This window comes from Postia placenta (genome assembly GCF_002117355.1).
Source record: "Postia placenta MAD-698-R-SB12 unplaced genomic scaffold POSPLAscaffold_8, whole genome shotgun sequence".
Taxonomy (NCBI): domain Eukaryota; kingdom Fungi; phylum Basidiomycota; class Agaricomycetes; order Polyporales; family Adustoporiaceae; genus Rhodonia; species Rhodonia placenta.
In genome coordinates this window covers 1,560,894-1,579,686 of record NW_020169839.1, presented here as the reverse complement: position 1 = coordinate 1,579,686, position 18,793 = coordinate 1,560,894, and the positions used below count along the sequence as shown (strand labels likewise).

At 51.9% G+C, this 18,793-nt stretch overlaps 5 protein-coding genes across 5 annotated transcripts; 3 read left to right on the top strand and 2 right to left on the bottom strand.

The window, feature by feature from the left end:
* Positions 1-240: 240 nt before the first annotated feature.
* Positions 241-3,649, top strand: POSPLADRAFT_1047028 (hypothetical protein; the record flags this gene model as incomplete). Its single annotated transcript, XM_024479185.1, has 9 exons — positions 241-345; positions 402-731; positions 993-1,881; positions 1,936-2,009; positions 2,060-2,170; positions 2,231-2,542; positions 2,606-3,080; positions 3,136-3,410; positions 3,470-3,649. The coding sequence occupies 9 exons, from the start codon at positions 241-243 to the stop codon at positions 3,647-3,649; spliced, it is 2,751 nt and encodes a 916-aa protein (XP_024338548.1).
* A 544-nt stretch (positions 3,650-4,193) lies between these two features.
* POSPLADRAFT_1057522 (hypothetical protein) lies at positions 4,194-6,698 on the bottom strand (the record flags this gene model as incomplete). Its single annotated transcript, XM_024480934.1, has 15 exons — positions 4,194-4,259; positions 4,315-4,465; positions 4,518-4,563; positions 4,627-4,763; positions 4,824-4,882; positions 4,938-4,984; positions 5,038-5,058; positions 5,112-5,267; positions 5,341-5,506; positions 5,568-5,764; positions 5,813-5,943; positions 6,004-6,103; positions 6,166-6,261; positions 6,320-6,644; positions 6,690-6,698. The coding sequence occupies 15 exons, from the start codon at positions 6,696-6,698 to the stop codon at positions 4,194-4,196; spliced, it is 1,707 nt and encodes a 568-aa protein (XP_024338547.1).
* An 813-nt stretch (positions 6,699-7,511) lies between these two features.
* On the top strand, positions 7,512-9,750 carry POSPLADRAFT_1144548 (hypothetical protein; the record flags this gene model as incomplete). Its single annotated transcript, XM_024485705.1, has 9 exons — positions 7,512-7,544; positions 7,603-7,722; positions 7,782-7,946; positions 8,010-8,223; positions 8,279-8,376; positions 8,434-8,468; positions 8,527-8,697; positions 8,746-8,801; positions 8,957-9,750. 9 exons carry the CDS (start codon positions 7,512-7,514, stop codon positions 9,748-9,750), a joined length of 1,686 nt encoding a protein of 561 aa, XP_024338546.1.
* A 2,546-nt stretch (positions 9,751-12,296) lies between these two features.
* POSPLADRAFT_1144775 (hypothetical protein) lies at positions 12,297-14,545 on the top strand (the record flags this gene model as incomplete). The annotated part of the gene is made up of 10 exons (XM_024485731.1): positions 12,297-12,329; positions 12,447-12,506; positions 12,566-12,730; positions 12,794-13,007; positions 13,064-13,161; positions 13,219-13,253; positions 13,314-13,484; positions 13,533-13,588; positions 13,638-13,672; positions 14,009-14,545. The coding sequence occupies 10 exons, from the start codon at positions 12,297-12,299 to the stop codon at positions 14,543-14,545; spliced, it is 1,404 nt and encodes a 467-aa protein (XP_024338545.1).
* A 1,524-nt stretch (positions 14,546-16,069) lies between these two features.
* Positions 16,070-17,634, bottom strand: POSPLADRAFT_1047025 (hypothetical protein; the record flags this gene model as incomplete). The annotated part of the gene is made up of 5 exons (XM_024479184.1): positions 16,070-16,180; positions 16,233-16,395; positions 16,445-16,569; positions 16,619-16,833; positions 17,532-17,634. 5 exons carry the CDS (start codon positions 17,632-17,634, stop codon positions 16,070-16,072), a joined length of 717 nt encoding a protein of 238 aa, XP_024338544.1.
* Positions 17,635-18,793: the final 1,159 nt, after the last annotated feature.

The window sequence follows — 18,793 nt, the reverse complement described above, 5'->3', positions numbered from 1 at the left end:
AAGACACGGAGCGTTGAGCTAAGCGCTAGGCTTGTGAGATCGGAATTACTTATCAGAACCCATCAGAGCGTTTGTGCCTCATAAGGGAATTTAAGTCAATAATATATCTCGATTAAATGTCTTACATCAGCGCGGAGTTTGTTTCGAACAAACATGGAGAGGGCATAGTCGAAAGCGACCTGGCGCACTTTTACGCGTTCTCTATCCTCCTGCGGTTTGAACGCGCTGTATACCTCCATTATGTCTTCCTGGGCACCCCAGCAAGAAGGTTTACGAGAAGTCATCGAGACTATCCGCGAAAACGACGCTATCCAAAGCCAGACCGCCCAGCGAGAAACAACACTCGTGTGTCTGGCTCATTACTCAGAGTTAATCGCGCTCATTAATCTCCCTCTCTGCAGAAATTGAGCAACTTTACACGCATCCCAGATTACCTTGCCTACCTGGGCTACATCCTTTCCGCTCTTCCCCATGAGGAAGAGCGTGTCAGCTCTGCGGCGGGCTACCTGATCAAGAATAACGCGCGGTTGATTCTGCGGGCGTCGCCCGACGTGGTGGAATATGTGAAGAAGGCAGTCCTGATAGGCTTCACAAATCCCGCGCCGCTCGTTCGCAATGCGGCTTCTGGTGCCATCATCAACCTTCTGGGCATCCTGGAGCCCAAGAACTGGCCGGAATGTCTACAGCAGTTGGTAGCGATGTTGGACTTGACAAATCAAGAGCAACAAGAGGTGAGTGCATTTCTGGATCTTGCCGCAGTACGAAGATGGCCTGCGGCATCTTATGCATAGGTCGCCACACTGTGGCTGGTGGCTGCGGCAGTCGAGCTATCTACATCGTTGATATGGCCTGCGTCGTGTTACGCTAGCCATCAAGCCCATCGAGCAGAAAGCTCAACGCTGCTGTCAGCTCGTTGACCCGCGGCGTCTGTGGCCTCGTGTCATTTCATGTAAAGTCGGCGTCTGTGACATCGTCTCATTTAATCCCCCCAGGCTGCATTCAACGTACTTGAGAAGGCATGCGAGGACTATCCACGCAAGCTGGACGTGGAGATCAACGGTACTTGGCCACTCAATTTTATGATCCCGCAATTCCTGGTGCTGTCCGAGCACCCAAGCCCAAGAATGCGTGCACATGCCCTCGCATGTTTGTCGTACTTCATCCCGATCGGATGCCAGTCCCTTTTCACGCACCTAGACACCTTCATTGCGTGTCTCTTCAAGCGTGCATCAGATGAAGATCCCGCCGTCCGCCGCCACGTCTGTCAGGCGCTCGTCTTGCTTCTGGCGTCACGCCCCGAGAAGTTGATGCCCGAGTTGCCCAACGTCTCCGAGTATATGCTTTACTCTACGAAGGACAAAAATGAGAATGTCGCATTGGAGGCATGTGAATTCTGGCTCACATTCGCCGAAGACCCCGATCTCGCTCCATTTCTACATCCACTACTGAGCAAGGTCGCGCCCGTCCTGTTGGACTGTATGGTTTACGGCGAGGACGACCTACTTTGGCTCGAAGGGGATGCCGAAGATGCTGCAGTCCCTGACAAGGACACCGATATCAAGCCACGACACTACGGGGGCAAGGCGCACGGCTTCGAACACGAGTCCAATGGGGACGAACTCTCGAAGCCTCGCGTTGGCGCATATGGCGAAGAACTTGAGGATGATGACGATGAGTTTGACGACGACGACGACTTCGCCGACGAGATGTCCACGGAGTGGAACCTCCGCAAGTGTGCCGCAGCGGCATTGGATGTCCTTGCCGTCCGTTTCGGCGTTGACCTTCTGAATGTGCTCCTCGAGCCATTGAAACTGAAGCTTTGGAATGAAGATTGGCTACAGAGGGAAAGCGGCATTCTCGCTCTGGGTGCGATGGCCGAAGGTCGGTTAACATTTCGCGTCTCAAATTGTGGCTTGGCACTCATGGACGAAGCAGGTTGCATTGATGCGGTTGAACCACACTTACCAACCCTGATTCCATATCTCGTCAACATGCTGAACGATCCCAAGGTGCGACTAATTAATGATCCGTTTGTGGACACTGGTTAACACCTTGGCAGCCTCTCGTGCGATCGATCACCTGCTGGACGCTTGGAAGATATGCTAGCTGGTGTACTCAGCCCTTCTCAGACGAGCACAAGAACTCGTTCTTTGTTCCCACGCTTGAAGGGGTGAGCGAATCATAATCGTTTCATTACTCGGCACTCCTAGCTGACAGTCCGGATATGTAGCTTCTCCGAATGATACTGGATAACAACAAGCGCGTCCAAGAGGCTGGCTGTAGTGCTTTTGCCACTCTGGAAGAAGACGCTGGTCTCGAGTTGGCGCCGTACCTTGAGCCGGTGTTGCGCAACTTGGTCTTCGCGTTCGAGAAATACCAACACAAGAATATGCTAATCTTGTATGATGCAATCGGCACCCTCGCTGACGCTGTTGGACCGGCGTTGCAGAACCCTCACTACGTCGACATTTTGATGCCGCCACTCCTCAAGCGTTGGAGCAAACTGAAAGACGATGATGAGGACCTCGTGCCCTTACTGGAGGTCTGTTCCATGTTGTCTCAATGTTGCTTCCTGGAGTCGCTGACTTGACTGGCTTCAATTTAGTGTCTCGCTTCCGTTACGATTGCCATGGGCTCTGCATTCGTGCCTTATGCAGGCCCAGTCTTTGAGCGTTGCACCAATATTGTCCACGGTTCACTTCTGCAATATCAAGCTTACCAGCAGAACCCCGAGATGGACGAGCCTGACCGTTCATTCCTGGTTGTTGCTCTCGACCTGCTGTCGGGCTTGACACAGGGTCTAGGCTTGAATCTCCAGGCTTCGATCAATCGTAGCCACCCCAACATCTTATCCTTGCTGGTCATATGCCTGAAGCATCCGCAGGCGCCAGTTCGCCAATCAGCGTATGCGCTTGTAGGCGACCTCGCGATGAATTGCTTCGACCTCCTTCGCCCATACGCGCCGGCGATCATGAACGAGCTCATCGAGCAGCTCGATCCTGAGCCGAAGGTGGAGTTTATCAGCGCATGCAATAACGCAGCCTGGTCGGTTGGGGAAGTTGCTCTTCGGTATGGAAGAGGTCAGTTCGGCATTCTTGCTGTGGTGACCACAATGAATGACTGGATATGTCACAGACGATGCTGAATTCCGGCAGTGGGTCCAGCCGCTCATCTCGCGCCTGATTCCTATTCTACTCCACCCGAAGGCACCACGGAGCCTGCATGAGAACGCGGCGGTGTCAATAGGGCGTATCGGGCTGATGCATCCTGCAATGGTTGCGCCCCTGTTGCCGGAATTCGCGCAGGCTTGGTGCCAGGCACTATACGAGATTCGTGACAATGACGAGAAGGACTCCGCTTTCCGCGGGTTCTGCACCCTTGTGCAGGTCAACCCGGCTGGTATCATGAAGGTACGTTGAGACTTCACTTTCCGGAATATGGTTGCGATATTGATCCGTCGTGGCTTCAGAGCCTTCTGTGGTTCTGCAACGCAATCGTCAGATGGAATCGCCCGTCAAACGACCTGAACACTATGTTCCAACAGATCCTCGCTGGGTTCAAGCAGCATGATCCCGCCGGATGGGCACAGCAAATCGCTGGTTTCCCTCCTGCTATTCAGGAACGCTTGGCCCAGCGCTATGGTGTCTAAACGCGGCGAGTATTCGTTTTGCTCGGGTCCTGTGCTCGCAAAATTGGACCATCTGCGTCGTGTACTGTTCGTAGTTACGTCTCGTTGCTATCGATTCGCTGCGCCATGTCAACATTTACTATACATCATGCGTCAGGAACTTTACGTAGTGTAGCTTTCCCTCACTCCATTTATCTTTACGTACAAGTAGTGTAGCTCTTCTCTGTCCATCCTGTTGCGCAATCCTTTCACGTAGTGTAGCTCTTCTCGGTCTCTGCAGTTTGGTTTCGTGCCTCTCATACGTACAGCATCAGTGTCTATCCATTCCTCATCATTACCTACGATACCTACGATACGAGCATCCTCAGTGTAGAATAGTTGTCGCCAGTGTGCTTCGAGTGATCGACCTCTGTCCGGGGAAGAGATACTTGAAGTACCCTGTCGAAGTGGTCCAGCATATTTAACGATTGACATGGTTATGCGGTGTATCATACAATGATATGTGTACAGTAGGGTAGCTATGCCGCTGCGGTCCCAAAAGTAACTGATGGATGTTAACTTGTGACTAGGCACGATGGTAAGTCGAAGCCCACTGCTGGACTAGATCGTGCAAGCCAAGATCTTCTTCGATCTGCCCCCGCAAGAGTGCTCAGTGTCAAGGACGCGAAAACAACGCGAGGTCTTACCTGCTGTTTCAATAACAGGTCTTCTCGACCAGCAGAAGATCCGAACACCGCGTCCATCTCTTCAAGAGACACATTGGCCGTCTCCGGAACGGAATAGGTAGACCACAGGTATCCGAGGAAGCATGCAGTGGCGAAGACAAGAAATGTGCCGCTACCAACGCGGCGTCAAAATCAATGTCGACGTCACTCGGGCGAACACTTACGACGGTGACAGCTCCATCAGTTCTGGCGTAATCAAGCCGATGAGAACTGCATAATCCGAGGGTCAATAGAATGCGGGGTATATGCGTCGGTACGTGTAATAATGCGTACAATTGTTAAACCAGTTGGACGCGGTCGACAGCGAAACTCCCTTGCTGCGTACAGATAACGGGAAGACTTCGCTTGGGAGGACCCATCCAATGGGTCCGTAGCTGACGCCATAGGCGGCTGTGAAAACATAAACACATCTGTGGATTTGTAGCGACATTAGGAGAATTGAACATCTTTACGGCGGAGGCCAAGCGTACCCTACTGAGAACCATGCTGCCCATGAGTGGGAGAGCCAGTCGCCCTCAAATTGCCGGACCTCAAACGGTGGTAAGCCGAACACGCTACAAATAATAGATGTAAGGAGAACTCACCATGACGGCGATGCAGAAATGTGACAGCGCCATGACAGCACTCCCACCTGTTCAGAAACAGGTCAGGAGCGAGACGTCGAGCGCTGCTCTTGGTGCATACCTCTTAGTAGCGGCTTTCGACCTTCGGCATGACAATGAGACGTGATAATGTGCAGGCAGCGGCGTGAATCGTACCTAAGCGGTCAATGAAGACAATTGCCGGTAGCACTGCGAGGAATTGTACAATCCCAATGCCACCGGACACCGTAAGCGTGACGGCGTCGCCCTGCAAGCCCAGAGAATGCATCAAAGTAGGCCCATAGTATAGGAGTGCGTTGATGCCGCTCCACTCTGTTATGACACAGAAGAACATGAGCACAAAGGCGGGGACCGAGCAAATAGAAGAAAGCGAACGCCGACTCACGCTGGAAGAACATCATCAGGACACCGATGGCCGTGCGCTTGCGGTACTTGCGCCCGAAGAGCCGCGCCCACGCACGCGCCTCCGTGCGCAGCGAGCCTGCCTTGGCGGGCACGCCAGTGGTCTGTGCGAGCAGGGCAATTTCAGCCTGCATCTCGAGCAGCTCAAGCTGACACGTCGTGTCAGCTATCGAGATTTCCGGGCCCGCGGCCGATTAAGTCGGGGCGCACCTGAAGCAGCGGGTCTGTGATGCTCTCTTCTGGCGAGCGCAGTCGGAGCGTGGCAAGTGCGCGGCGGGCGTCGTCCGGCCGGCCCTGCATGATGAGCAGGCGCGGCGAGGGAGGCAGGAAGAGGCATCCGACAGCGAGGAGTACGCCTGGCCCGAGCTGGATCCCGAGCGGGATGCGCCATGACGCAGAGCCGGGAACTGCGGGTTGTCAGTCGCGAGCGTGGTACTGAAGGGAGGGCGGCTCACTCTCGCGCGTGAAGAAGCCCGTCCAGAATCCGAGGACGGCGCCGAGCACGATGGCGAACTGTTCCAGCGCCATGAGCGATCCGCGCACTTCTGGCGGGCTGATTTCGGCCATGTACAGGGGAGCCAGCATGCTGCATGGAAGAGACGTGAGCTGTGGCCAGCGAACTCGAAGATACGCACCGGATACTTACCTCAATGCACCGACTCCTAGACCGCCAATAGCGCGGCCGAGAGTAAGATGGAACAGGCTCTGCGCGGCAAACTGAAAAGCGGAGCCGATGCAAAACACGACTAGGGGTATGCTTCTGCATGGGCGATCAGGATGCTTTTTCGTCACGAGTAAGACATCGTACCACAGGCTAGTAGGATAGACACTCTTCGCGAGTAGCGATCGGCGAGCACGCCCGACGCGAGAGCGCCGAAAAGCGAGCCCAGCTCGAGCGCGGCGGCTGTCGCATCAAAAGGCCATCAGCACATAGTCTGGCCTGGATCAAAAGCCGCGCGCACTCATCACCCCTTTCTCGAGCGGTCCGACGGGCCAACGTTCTGTGAAGTCGCGCATCACGAGGACATTCGCAATGACGCCCTGGTCATAGCCGAAGAGGAGTCCGCCTATGGAGACGAACACTGCGCAGCCGAGTGCGTAGTAGTTGCGTATGAGGCCTGCGGAGCCTTTCGGACCGTACGCGTACGAGTAGCCGTGTCCATCTTGGTGCAAAGTCAAAGTTCCTCCACGCAGCCTGTTCTCGCGGGCGAGAAGTGGCTCCGAGGCGGCATTACTGGCCTCGTCTTCACTGGAGGGTACCGCAGCATATGTGCCGCTGCGTAGGGTCTAGACGCAGCGGTCAGTGTTTTTATTTCGCACACCAAGGCATACACGCGCCATGAGCCGCTCCGGGCTTCGCGCTCACTGCTCAGATTCGATGTATGCTGAGCCACTGGTGTTACTCGCGAGGAGTTCTTAATGGGCTCTACAATCTGTAGACTATTGTGTTAATCAGCTAACGTATTATAGAGTTAGGAATATAAGTACATTAGATGTCGAGAGAAATAGGTGCTCTCAGCTGCGTTGAGCGATACAATAATTGGTTATGTTGTGGCAGTAGCAAACGTGTAGTTGCCTCATTGCCGAGGGTTCCATATCTTATCTGATAATATACGCGCTGTCATGGCACATTGACCATGAGCCGCATCATGATCTGTTCCTTCTCATCCCCGACATGGGGGTCCAGCATTTTATCTGATAATATCACAACGGGCCGAACACTCCTTTCATCTGGTACAGCTCGTTTGCAGCAGCGCTCGTTGGCACGGGGAAGTAGCAACTTAATCAACTCTGCACGTCTACTAACCCGCTAATTTGGAGAGAGCGCTGACGCGGCTGTCATAGAACAGCATCTGCACACGTAAACTGACACTGACAACCACTTGATTCCTCGTCGAGCAGCCAAAAGCCGACGCAGTCGTACTAGTCTCCGAGTCGCCCTGGCGGCGCGTCCGCTCGGCTCGGAGCCTCTTGCTGCAATGTGGACTCCAGTCGCTTAGTTGAGGAGCCGCGCAGCTGTACGAATGTCACCGGCAGGATCACTGGGCATTGAGGGTCCACCGTATATAATCCTCCGCCCTCTCGTGCAGTCCTTACTCTCTCCGCCGATCTCACATACACCTTAACCCATTCCGCCATCAATCCCGTTTAAACATGTCCGCCACGCAACCTCTCCCCGTTCTGATCGTAAGTATAGTACCACCCACCTCTCACATTAACTTACTATTGGGCTGTTCTCGCTCAGACTGGGGCTGGCCCCTCTGGCCTTGTATTAGCGCTGTCCCTGGTTCAGCATGGCATCCAGGTCCGCATAATCGACAGGGACCAGCAATTCCACATTGGACAACGCGGCGCTGGAATACAGGTAATATCCACTCTATTCATAAGGCACGTTATCAGTATCTAAAGCACAGCCTCTTATAGCCCAGGACTTTGGAGGCGTATAACATCTTGGGTGTCTTGCCCGATATTGTTTCCAGAGGCAGGGATTTGCGTCCGATGCGATTCTACAAGCTTCCCGGAGGTGTCGAGCCGTCTAAAACGTTCGACATGATGCCCATAGAGGAACCCACGCCAAGCACTCCATATGTATGCCCGTTTGCTCATATATTGATCCGCACTGTCCATGTTCAGCTAACACGAACTATCTAGATGAACTCATGGATGCTCGGGCAAGCGAAGGCGGAGCAAGTGCTGCGCGAACATCTGGCTACGTATGGATGTCACGTTGAACGCGGCACGGAGCTGTGCAGCTTCGAACAGGATACTGAACATGTGGTGGCCCATCTCATCAAGCGCGATGGTGATGAAGAGATCGCTGAAACCGTAGTCTGCCGCTGGCTTGTCGGGACCGACGGGGCGAAAGGTTGAGGTTTTCCTTCTATCTGTAGGTTCTATATGAACCTATTGCATACTTTCAGGCATCGTGCGGAAGCACCTCGGTCTCACATTTCTCGGGGAAGCAATTGCGGGAAAGATTGTCTTTGGTGAGATCGTAGTCAAGGACCTGACCCGCGATGTGAGTTTCCATCTACAAGATCATTGGGGGCTTTCCTGATGAATTGTTGAATCATAGTATTGGCATTGTTGGGGCGACTTTGGTTCTCAGATGTGCGTCTGCCGCGACAGTGTGATTTGAACTACCTCAGCTCTTCTATTTTATTATCAGGGCAATCTTGCGTCCCACGGAAGATGATGAGATCTACAACTTCATTGTTTCGGGAAACATCGACTTGGAGAAGATCTACGAGGATTATGACACACTGGTTCAGACATTGAAAGAGATATCCGACAGGCAGGATCTCATTTTCGGCGAGATCAAGTTTAAATCCAATTACAGGTGCGTTAAAAAGTTCTGTTGCTTAATGTCCAATTAATTCGTATCTAGCCCAAATGTTCGCATGGTGGAAAAATTCTCCGAAGGCCGGGTCTTTGTGGCAGGAGGTAAGCGACGGTATGTATGATCTGAAGACACGCTTATGTCGCCTAGACGCTGCACACGTACATAGTCCCGCCGGTGGCCAGGTGTGCTCATCATGACATATAGGTAATAAGGACTAATCATGGATTGGCTCCAGGGTATGAACTCCAGTGTGCAGGATGCTGTACGTTCCCAGTCCACGAAAAGCATTATCACGAACTGATCAGGATCGATGGACAGCTCAACCTCGGTTGGAAGCTCGCCCTTGTCGAGCTGGGCTTTGCTTCCCAATCTCTCCTTTCTACATACACAGAGGAACGCCTTCCCGTCATCTCACACATGCTCAAAGAAACGACGACGTTGCTTCACGCGACGAGAAGTGCAAAGGTGGACGGCGATGTTTCCCAAGGATGGACGCGGAGTCATGATTTGAAGATGCTCGGTGTTAACTACCGCTGGAGCTCTATCCTGCTCGATGAGCGTCACCTCCAACAGACGTCCGGGAAGGAGAAGCCACTTATAGATGCATACGGAACGAATACGAGCGATGGGCTGCATGCCGGTGACCGAGCCCCGGACGCCCCAGGTCTCGCCGTAGTCGAGACGGGCAATGTCGGGGCCGAGACGACGTCGTTGTTCCGCATTTTCAGCTCCACACGCCACACCGTCCTCATTTTCTCCTCAGACAGCGATCAGATTACAGCCGTACTCGGATTGGCGAAGAAACTCCCGCCTCGCTTTGTCCGCACGGTTGTCGTTCTCCCACGGGACTCAGCTCCTTTGCCAGCGGCATCTGGTGCGGATGTTGTATGCACCGACCAAGACGGGCATGGGCATACGGGGTACAGTGACGGGACGGAAAAGGCCACTGTAGCTGTTGTGAGGCCAGATGGCGTCGTTGGCGCTCTTGTCGCCGGAGCGACAGGTCTGGAAGCCTACTTCAAGAACGTGTTCTCGAATGTGAAGGCTTGAAAGTATGTCTGCCAATGTATTTGTCAAGCGAGATCATCGACTCACTGGTGAGTCTCACTTAGATCGACCTCCTGTCGTCCCCTCGTTCAGCTGCCGTATCAGAATCGCATCCCCACTCCATGTCAGCTTATCTATCGTAATTATCATGACCGGCATATACCTTCAGATCGCAATGTATTCACATATAGCTATTGTTTCGTGGCTTGTGACAGAACTGTTGATCCTTTAAGCTAGGCATGCCAGAAAGAATGGATTCACCAGCAGAACATCTTCACACATTGCTACATTATTGAAGGGTGCTCACTTAATGAGGAAGTGCGACGAGAGCTGTGGCAGACGGGAATATGTAAATAGTGTGACCCATGACGTTCACAGGTCTGTGACGCGTGACTGGACTGTTGGTCGAATTTATCGAACAATAATTTCCCTACATGTTCTTGGAATTTTCCTGTCCCATCGTCTGCGGACATATCATCTGCTCGTTACTGGACAATCACTTCTAACTCCAGTTGTTGCAGCGAACTCAAGTAATAGCGTATGCTTGCCACTGCCCGTTCGACACTCGTGTCGTCAAGATTCAAGTTATTCCCCATTGGCGATTGAAATGAAAATTCGTTCGTGCTTCTCGCAGTGAGCGCCGTCTTGATAATTTCCTATAGCACTCCCATGAAGGCCCTGCAGAGACTTTACAATATGTATGTACAGCTGATAGAATCGAAAAGGTCGTTCTTTATTCACTGCAATCATTGGACGACTTCCAAACTCTGCTCAATTATGGTGCATGAGTATTCCTGATACGATCAATACCGATCCCGTTCTTCTACCGTCCTTGAGCGACTCAGCCTCGTCCGATTTCTCCAACTGAGAAATGTGTCTCCCTTCCGATTAAAAAAGTTCGCCTCTTCAGCCTTCTTCGCTGCGCTGTGTCGCATCATGGCCTCCACCGAGTCGAGAGCGCGACCTTTCTGAAATTTCAAGACCTACTCTCATTCGTCACCGCCTTCCGTAGCATTACTCATCTCAACTTACTCGGGCTATATACTCCATCTTCAAGCATGCCCACCGCATCGGCGCCGCTTCGTGGCAGGACAAGCTGTACGGCCTATTGACGGTTTGCTCTCACTACACTTCGACTCTTTGTAGCTTGAAGCTCGCAGTGCTTCCACGCCTGGAATCAAGCGGTCATCACAATCTACTCAATATTAGCGAGATTCGGACTCTTGGAGTTCTCGATGCAGACATATGGGACAGTCTGATCACACCCGATTATAGTGCGTCCGTTGTCAAATCTTACCACGATGAGCCTGCTCAACAAGTTCTCGATTTGCTTGACGATATCGGGATGCTCGTGGACAAATGTCGCCAGATGAAGACCTTTATTAGGCACGTGAACCTTATGCATCGACATTCCACTACGATCCAGGATGGCTCTTCAATTCTCTTGCGCACCTACTCAATACCATTCGAATGCGTATCACTGCGGAGACATATGTCAATTCATCATCTGACTTTGAAACGCGCAGGGTGACTGAGGATCACATGTAGGATAACTGGAGCACATTCGGCTGGGGTGTATAGACAGTCGCTGCAGGATGCTGCTTCCCTTAGCTCGTTCATCGTACCTCCTGTGGGGATGTCGCGATAATGCTCATCATCAAGAGTGGATCATCCAACGGTTTAGCCAACTGAACCTAGCGGTGAAAGGCATATTGCGTATTACCTTCCTAGATAACTGTATCGAATCCAGTGAGTATATATTATGACATTGATGATAGCTAAAACACGCGATTGCGTATGTCAACAGAGCTCATGGAAGTGAGGATAGACTTGTTGGATACATAGTGACAGTATGTTCATTGTTTTTTTGATTGACATCTAGATGGCCGAAAACTCTGGATATTCCATGTTGGTTAATAAAAGGCGTCGTGCAACGTCCAGAGTCTGGCAGACCCTTCGAAGACACTCACTGCCGGGAGATGTCCGGAGCATGTCTGGGCTGCGGTCAAAGGGTCCTGTCCACGGTGAGAACCGACTGACGGAATCTTCACGATCCCGGGGACCAGTCGGCGGCATTACAATCATCAAAAATTCAAACAGCCTAGCGCGCGACCCCATTTCTCCTTCAAGCTCACAGGATCGCTGATCTCACAAAAAAGCAAGCAAGTCTCTATGAACCATGGTTTATGTTATGGTCAATAGCGCACCTGTCTTAAGCGATTCTCCTAGGCGCTTCCGCTGGGCGCGGGTGATACTAGCATATCATCCTCAGATCATCACGTCTGGCAACCATGGGAATGGCTTCCTGATCAACCACCCTGGCGGCGCCTCGTACTGCAGTGAGGATTCCAGTCGCTCAATCAGTGAGAAGCTGGGGACCTGTACAAATGTCACCGGCGAGATCCCTGCAGGTACGGTAAACTCTCAATGTCCAGGCCTGGGCATAGAGGGTTTACCGTATATATTCTTCCGCCTTCTCGTGCAGTCCTAACTCTATTCGTCGATCTCACGAACAACATAACCCGTCCTGCCATCGATCCCGTCTCAATATGTCTGCCACACAGCCTCTCCCTGTTTTGATCGTAAGTATAGTACAATCCACCCGTGCATTGACGTAATATTGGTTTTTACTCGCTCAGACTGGAGCTGGCCCTTCGGGCCTTGTATTAGCTCTATCTCTGGTCCAGCATGGCATCCAGGTTCGCATAATCGACAGGGACCAGCAATTCCACATTGGACAACGCGGCGCTGGCATACAGGTGATTTATTCCTCATCAATGGGGAACGTTATCAGGATCTAAAGTTCAGCTTCCTATAGCCCAGGACTTTGGAGGCGTACAACCTATTGGGTGTTTTGCCTGATATCGTCTCCAGGGGCATGGACCTACGTCCGTTGCGGTTCTACAAGCTTCCTGGAGGTGTTGAGCCGTCCAAAACGTTCAACATGTTTCCCCTGGAGGATCCCACGCCGGGTACTCCATATGTATGCTCATTTGCTAATACTTTGATTCGCGCTGTCCATACTCAGCTAGCACGGACTATCTAGATTAACACACGAGTGCTCGGGCAGGCGAAGGCAGAGCAAGTACTGCGTGAACATCTGGCTACGTATGGATGTCATGTTGAGCGCGGCACGGAGCTGTGCAGCTTCGAACAGAATACCGAACATGTAGTGGCACATCTCGTCAAGCGCGATGGTGACGAAGAGATCGCTGAGACCGTGATCTGCAGCTGGCTTGTCGGGACAGATGGGGCAAGAGGTTTGAGATTTTCCTCTTGTCCATATGTTCTATATTGACTTATTGCATGTCTTTAGGCATCGTACGTAAGCACCTCGGTCTCACATTTCTCGGGGAAGCGCTTGCAGGGCAGATTGTCTTTGGCGAGATAGTAGTCAAGAACTTGACCCGTGACGTGGGTTTCCATCTACAAGATCATCGGGGACGTTTCTGACGAAGTGTTGGACTATAGTACTGGCATTGTTGGGGGGAATTCGGTTCTAAGATGTACGTCTGCCGCGACAATGTGGTTCTAAAAGTATCCCAACTCTGCCGTTTTATTACCAGGGCAATCTTGCGTCCCACGGAAGATGATGAGATCTACAACTTTATCGTTTCGGGAAACATCGACTTGGAGAAGATCTACGAGGATTATGACACACTGGTTCAGACATTGAAAGAGATATCCGACAGGCAGGATCTCATTTTCGGCGAGATCAAGTCGAAATCTAACAACAGGTGCGTTAGGACATTCTGTTGCTTAACGTCCGATTGATTAGTATCTAGTCCAAATGTTCGCGTGGTGAATAAATTCTCCGAAGGCCGAGTCTTTGTTGCAGGAGGTAAGCGATAGTATGTATAATATGAACGCACGCTTATGCCGAACTGTAGACGCTGCACACGTACACAGTCCCACTGGTGGCCAGGTACGCTCATTGTGGCCTATGTGCGATGAGGCCTAATCATGAAATGGCTCCGGAGGGCATGAACTCCAGTGTACAGGATGCCGTACGTTCCGCGTTTCAAACGAGAAGTACCATCATGAGCTAATCACAATCGATGGCCAGCTCAACCTCGGATGGAAGCTCGCTCTTGTCGAACTGGGCTTTGCTTCCGAGTCCCTCCTTTCCACATACACAGAGGAACGCCTCCCCGTTATTTCTCACATGCTCAAAGAAACGACGACGTTGCTTCACGCTACGAGGAGTGCAAAGGTAAACGGCGATGTGTCGCAAGGATGGACGCGGAGTCATGATCTGAAGATGCTCGGTGTCAACTACCGCTGGAGCTCTATCCTGCTTGACGAGCGCCACCCCCAACAGACGTCCGGGAAGGAGAAGCCACTTATAGACGCATACGGAACGAATACGAGCGATGGGCTGCATGCCGGTGACCGAGCCCCGGACGCCACAGGTCTCGCCGTAGTCGAGACGGGCAATGTCGGGGCCGAGACGACGTCGTTGTTCCGCATTTTCAGCTCCACCCGCCACACCGTCCTCATTTTCTCCTCAGACAGCGATCAAATTACAGCCGTACTCAAATTAGCGAAGAAACTCCTGTCTCGATTTGTCCGCACCGTCGTCGTTCTCCCACGGGACTCAGCTCCTTTGTCAGCCACCTCTGGCGCGGATGTTGTATGCATCGACCAAGACGGGCATGGGTATACGGGGTACAGCGCCGGGACGGAAGGGGCGACTGTAGCTGTTGTGAGGCCGGATGGCGTCGTCGGCGCTCTTGTCGGCGGGCCGACAGGTCTGGAAACCTACTTCAGGAACGTGTTCTCGAACGTGAAGGCTTGAAAGTATGACACTCTACCAATGTATTTGTCAAGCGAGATCATCAGCCCACTGGCGGTCCTCACTTCGATCGATCATAGCCCTCGTGCTATGTAGTGTCAAAAGAGCATCCCCACTCCATCTCAGCTTATCTATCGTACTTATCATGCCCAGCAAGTACCTTCAGAACGCAATGTAACAACATATGGCTATCGTTTCATCAGTCATGACGGAACTGACAATTCTTTGAGCTAGGAAATAATCAATTAACCAGCAGAGCATCTTCAAAAGTGACTGGGGACCACATCATTCAAGGGTGCTCACTGCTTGACCAATGACTAATTTTTGACGGGAAAGTGCGGCGAGAGCTGTGACAGACGGGACTGATAAATTGTGCGACACACGACGTTCAAGGTTTAGGACGTGTGACTGGCCTGTTTGTGTAGAGCAATAATTTCCGTGCTTGTTCTTGAGATTTTGCTTCTTCCATCGCCTGCCGACATTAGATATTTTCCGCTACTGTCTGGAGAACCACCTCTAACTTCAGCCGCTGCGGCGAGCTCAAGTATAGCGTAAAGTTGCCATCGCCCGTTCAACATCTGTGTTAGTGAGATGCTTTATTGGCGGTCGAAATGAAACCTCATTCTTGCTTCTCGTGCGCCGTCTGAATCTTTCCTAGACCACTCTCGAGAAAGTCCTGCAGAGACTTCACAAGACGCATGTACAGCTGAAAGGATTGAAGAGGTCGTTCTCTATTCACTGTAATCATTGGACGACTTCCAAACTCTGCTGAATTATGGTGACTCGATATTCTTGATTTGATCAATACCGATCCCGTTCTTCTACCGTCCCCCGCTGCTCACCGTCCTTAAGCGACTCAGCCACGCCCGAATCTTCCACCTGAGAAATGTGTCCCCCTTCCAATCAAGAATCAACAGAGTTCATCTCTGCAGCCATCCTCGCTGCGCTGTGTCGCTGCTCGCATCATGGCCTCCACCAGCATCTTCTCGTCGAGAGCTTGACCTTCGCGAATCTTCTCTCACTTGTCAACGCCTTTTGTACGATCACTAGTCACGACCTACTCGAGCTATACACTCCAACTTCAGGGATGCCCACCACACCGGCACCGCGTCGTGATCTCAAATATTATCCAATGTAAACCGTTATTAGGCACGTGAACCTCATGGATCATCCACACCATCATTACGATCCAGTGTGGTTCTTTAAGTCTCTTGCGCACCTACTCAATACCATCCAAGAAACTTGAATGCATATCACTGCGGAGACATATATCATTCTATCATCCGTGGAGTGGAGAGTAGTATGGGACTTTGTCAATCAGACTAAAGATAATTGACGTCCAGATACTCTTAGCGTGCGGCAAATCACCATCGGCCAAATTTGCTATCCAGTCGGGAAGGGTGTTCGCTATGACATCTTTGTGGAGAAACTCCTCGCTTAGAAGCTTCACTTCAAGTTCGCGAATCTCAGAGAATCTAAAGGTTGCGTGATGGCAGTTCATATCCATTCTAATGCAGACGGATAATCTCACCTCGATGTGAACTTGGAGAAGACTTCCGGCAAGACATTGTCCGCAGTCAGTTGACTACATATGTTGTCGTAGGCGAGCTTCTTGAGTTCCTCCAGACCATACTGTTTCTGATGTTCAGTAACAAAGGTTGTTGTCTACTCGATACTTATATGTTCCCACCTTATCTGCGAGGCGATACATTGATTTCGGCGAACAAAGTGGAGGATCAAAAGGGTGGCGCAGGTTCACCGTATTGGTTCGGTCGTTGCTTGACTGTACGGCAGACCTCAGTGGTGCAAAGGCAACACGGCCAGTGTACAAATATGATAGGAGCGCTTGCCACCTACATTTGGTCATGCAAACGTTTCAAACACAAACAAGGGCGGGCTCACGTTTTGTAAGCAATGTCCTTTACGAAGACTGTCCTCCCGGGGCACCGAGGTCGAATACGAGTAGGAGGCCTTGATGACTTGTTTCCAGATTCCATTGCCAGATCAATGGCTTCGCCAACGTCATGCTGAACAACCACGTTAGGTAACGGCTTTGTTGATGAAATGGCTACGTACATCTGCCTTCTTCAAGACAGCATCAGGTGCAGCGGACATTCCCGCGGGCTGGTTTCCGCTATCCGCCGTCCCTAGTTCGATCTCGACATCGTCGTCTTCCAGATCGCTATCAGACTCATATCCGTATTGAGCATCTGTTACCTCCTGCCCCTCAATCTCAGTATTTTCCTCAAATATGTCTGACAGCACGCTTTCGGAGAAACCTCCTGTCAGCACTGTCAATATTGAGCCAGTGGTTGATCATTCAACATCGCGAGTGAGATAGAGAGCAAAACTAGCTGACGTTTATCCAGCTCCGGGGAAGCTTCAATCAGCGTCGTGCTAATAGCAAACACAGTTCGTGGTTTGTCTATAACACCCGAAGGCCTTCGACGAGAAAAGAGATGAAATCTGGTGTCCAGGAGCATTCCCCCGACTATCGACTGGTTTAAAGCGGCGTGCATCGATTGCTCCCGAGTCATGGGTGGTAGTGATAGAGGGGGTGATGGTGTTCTGGGTGGAGCAGCATCGAGCTCCCGTGTGGCGGCCCGCGCGGTCGATATCGGTTTCTTGCTTTTTGCTTTCATTAGAACCTAATTCTGATGTGGCGATGTACAGCGAGTGGGCAGGTTCTAGTGGGCAGGGCGAAGGAAGATGAACTGTAGGAAACCGCTGCTTAGTAGCTGCTGCGTAGAGGATGTCACTTTATAGAATGGCGAGAACACAGCATGGCTCACTGAGACGTCCAGGCGAGAAGCGCACACCTCGATGATCAGTCCAAACATCACCATGGGCCTGTCTCATTACACGAGGATGTCAGCGTGCAGCTACAAATGACTTCTCTCGCCTTCGCCGAATCTGCTGTCCACGTGCAGAAGTCGTCAGTCGTCCCGGCATTGATTCCAATCAGGACTGTTGGGTGTATTGTTCCCACCACTTGCATAGAAGGAAGACGAATCCACAGGTCTAGCGAGAGCCATGTCATCGATTAGAGCGTCCTTCCGGAATGCGCAAGTCGTTTTGACACTTCCCGACATCTCAAGACCTCATGTTTGCCTCGCGTGGGAGGGACAGCTCAAGCGCCCATCATAATTGGATACACTTTAAGTTAAGTCCGTTTGTGAGGGTCCCGCAGTCCATAGACCGGCAATTTGATGCTATTCTGTACTATGTAATGTGGTCCGTCTCGCGCACAGGCAGTGGATAAGTTTTTAAAGGGGTGTACCGTGACTGAGGAGGATAAGATTGCTCGGAGTGTTCTGGGTGAAAGCCGCGCCAACGGTGGAAGCTGCGGTGGGCAGACGTCACAGTGCAGTACGGTGGTTCAAGAGTGAACTGTCAGCAAGGCTGGCTCTTTCGTGTTGTGATGCTCCGAGTAACACATGTGCTGCTGGGGGACTACTTGAACCTCGCAATTGCGATTCGTCTACCATCTAGGCTCAAGCACTGAAGAGCGTGAAAGGATAGTGCAAGCAGGCCATGAGAGATGTAAAGTGTTTTTGGTATCTTCCCATCTTGCATCACTAGCACGAAGTGCAGAGCATGAGAGAGCATCGAGACAAGATGAACTTGTGACCGGGCAGGTAGTCCTGTGACGAGATACGAAAAGTGGCAGAATACGAGAATGATTGTGCAGAAATGGAATACGGCTGCACTACTTGGATAAGATTGGATCAAACCAATCGCGTGAGACATCACCGGCATCATCATTCCTCTTCGGCACAGTTTGGCACCCACCTAGGGCAGGTCCTGGAGGTATCTAGTAGACCCCCATCGGGGCGGTGGGAAATGGGTCTAACGAACACCATCCCCAGGGGGAGATCAGGGCCTATATCCCGATATGGATATAGGCATGTGCCTGATCGCACCCTCGAGGCGGGTTAGACGCCCGCCCGCCCTCCTTGGGACACTCCTCCGCCGTACCTTAGGACGCTCCACCATCCCCAGCCTCTGTGTACCCTCGCCATATTTGTACCTGTCTACATCTTGATGCCATGTCTTTGCTATTTCAAATTAGCTCCTATGCTCTCTCGCCTGGCTATATTCTCGCTTTCACCATGCCGCCACCTAGTACTCTCCAGATCGGCGACGACCTGCTCCCATGTCCTGCGACACCCCCCCGATCGCAGCCACCGAGGACGCGCGATAACCAGAAGGTCATCCCCCGCACAGGGGCGCACTTTTTGACCCCCCAAA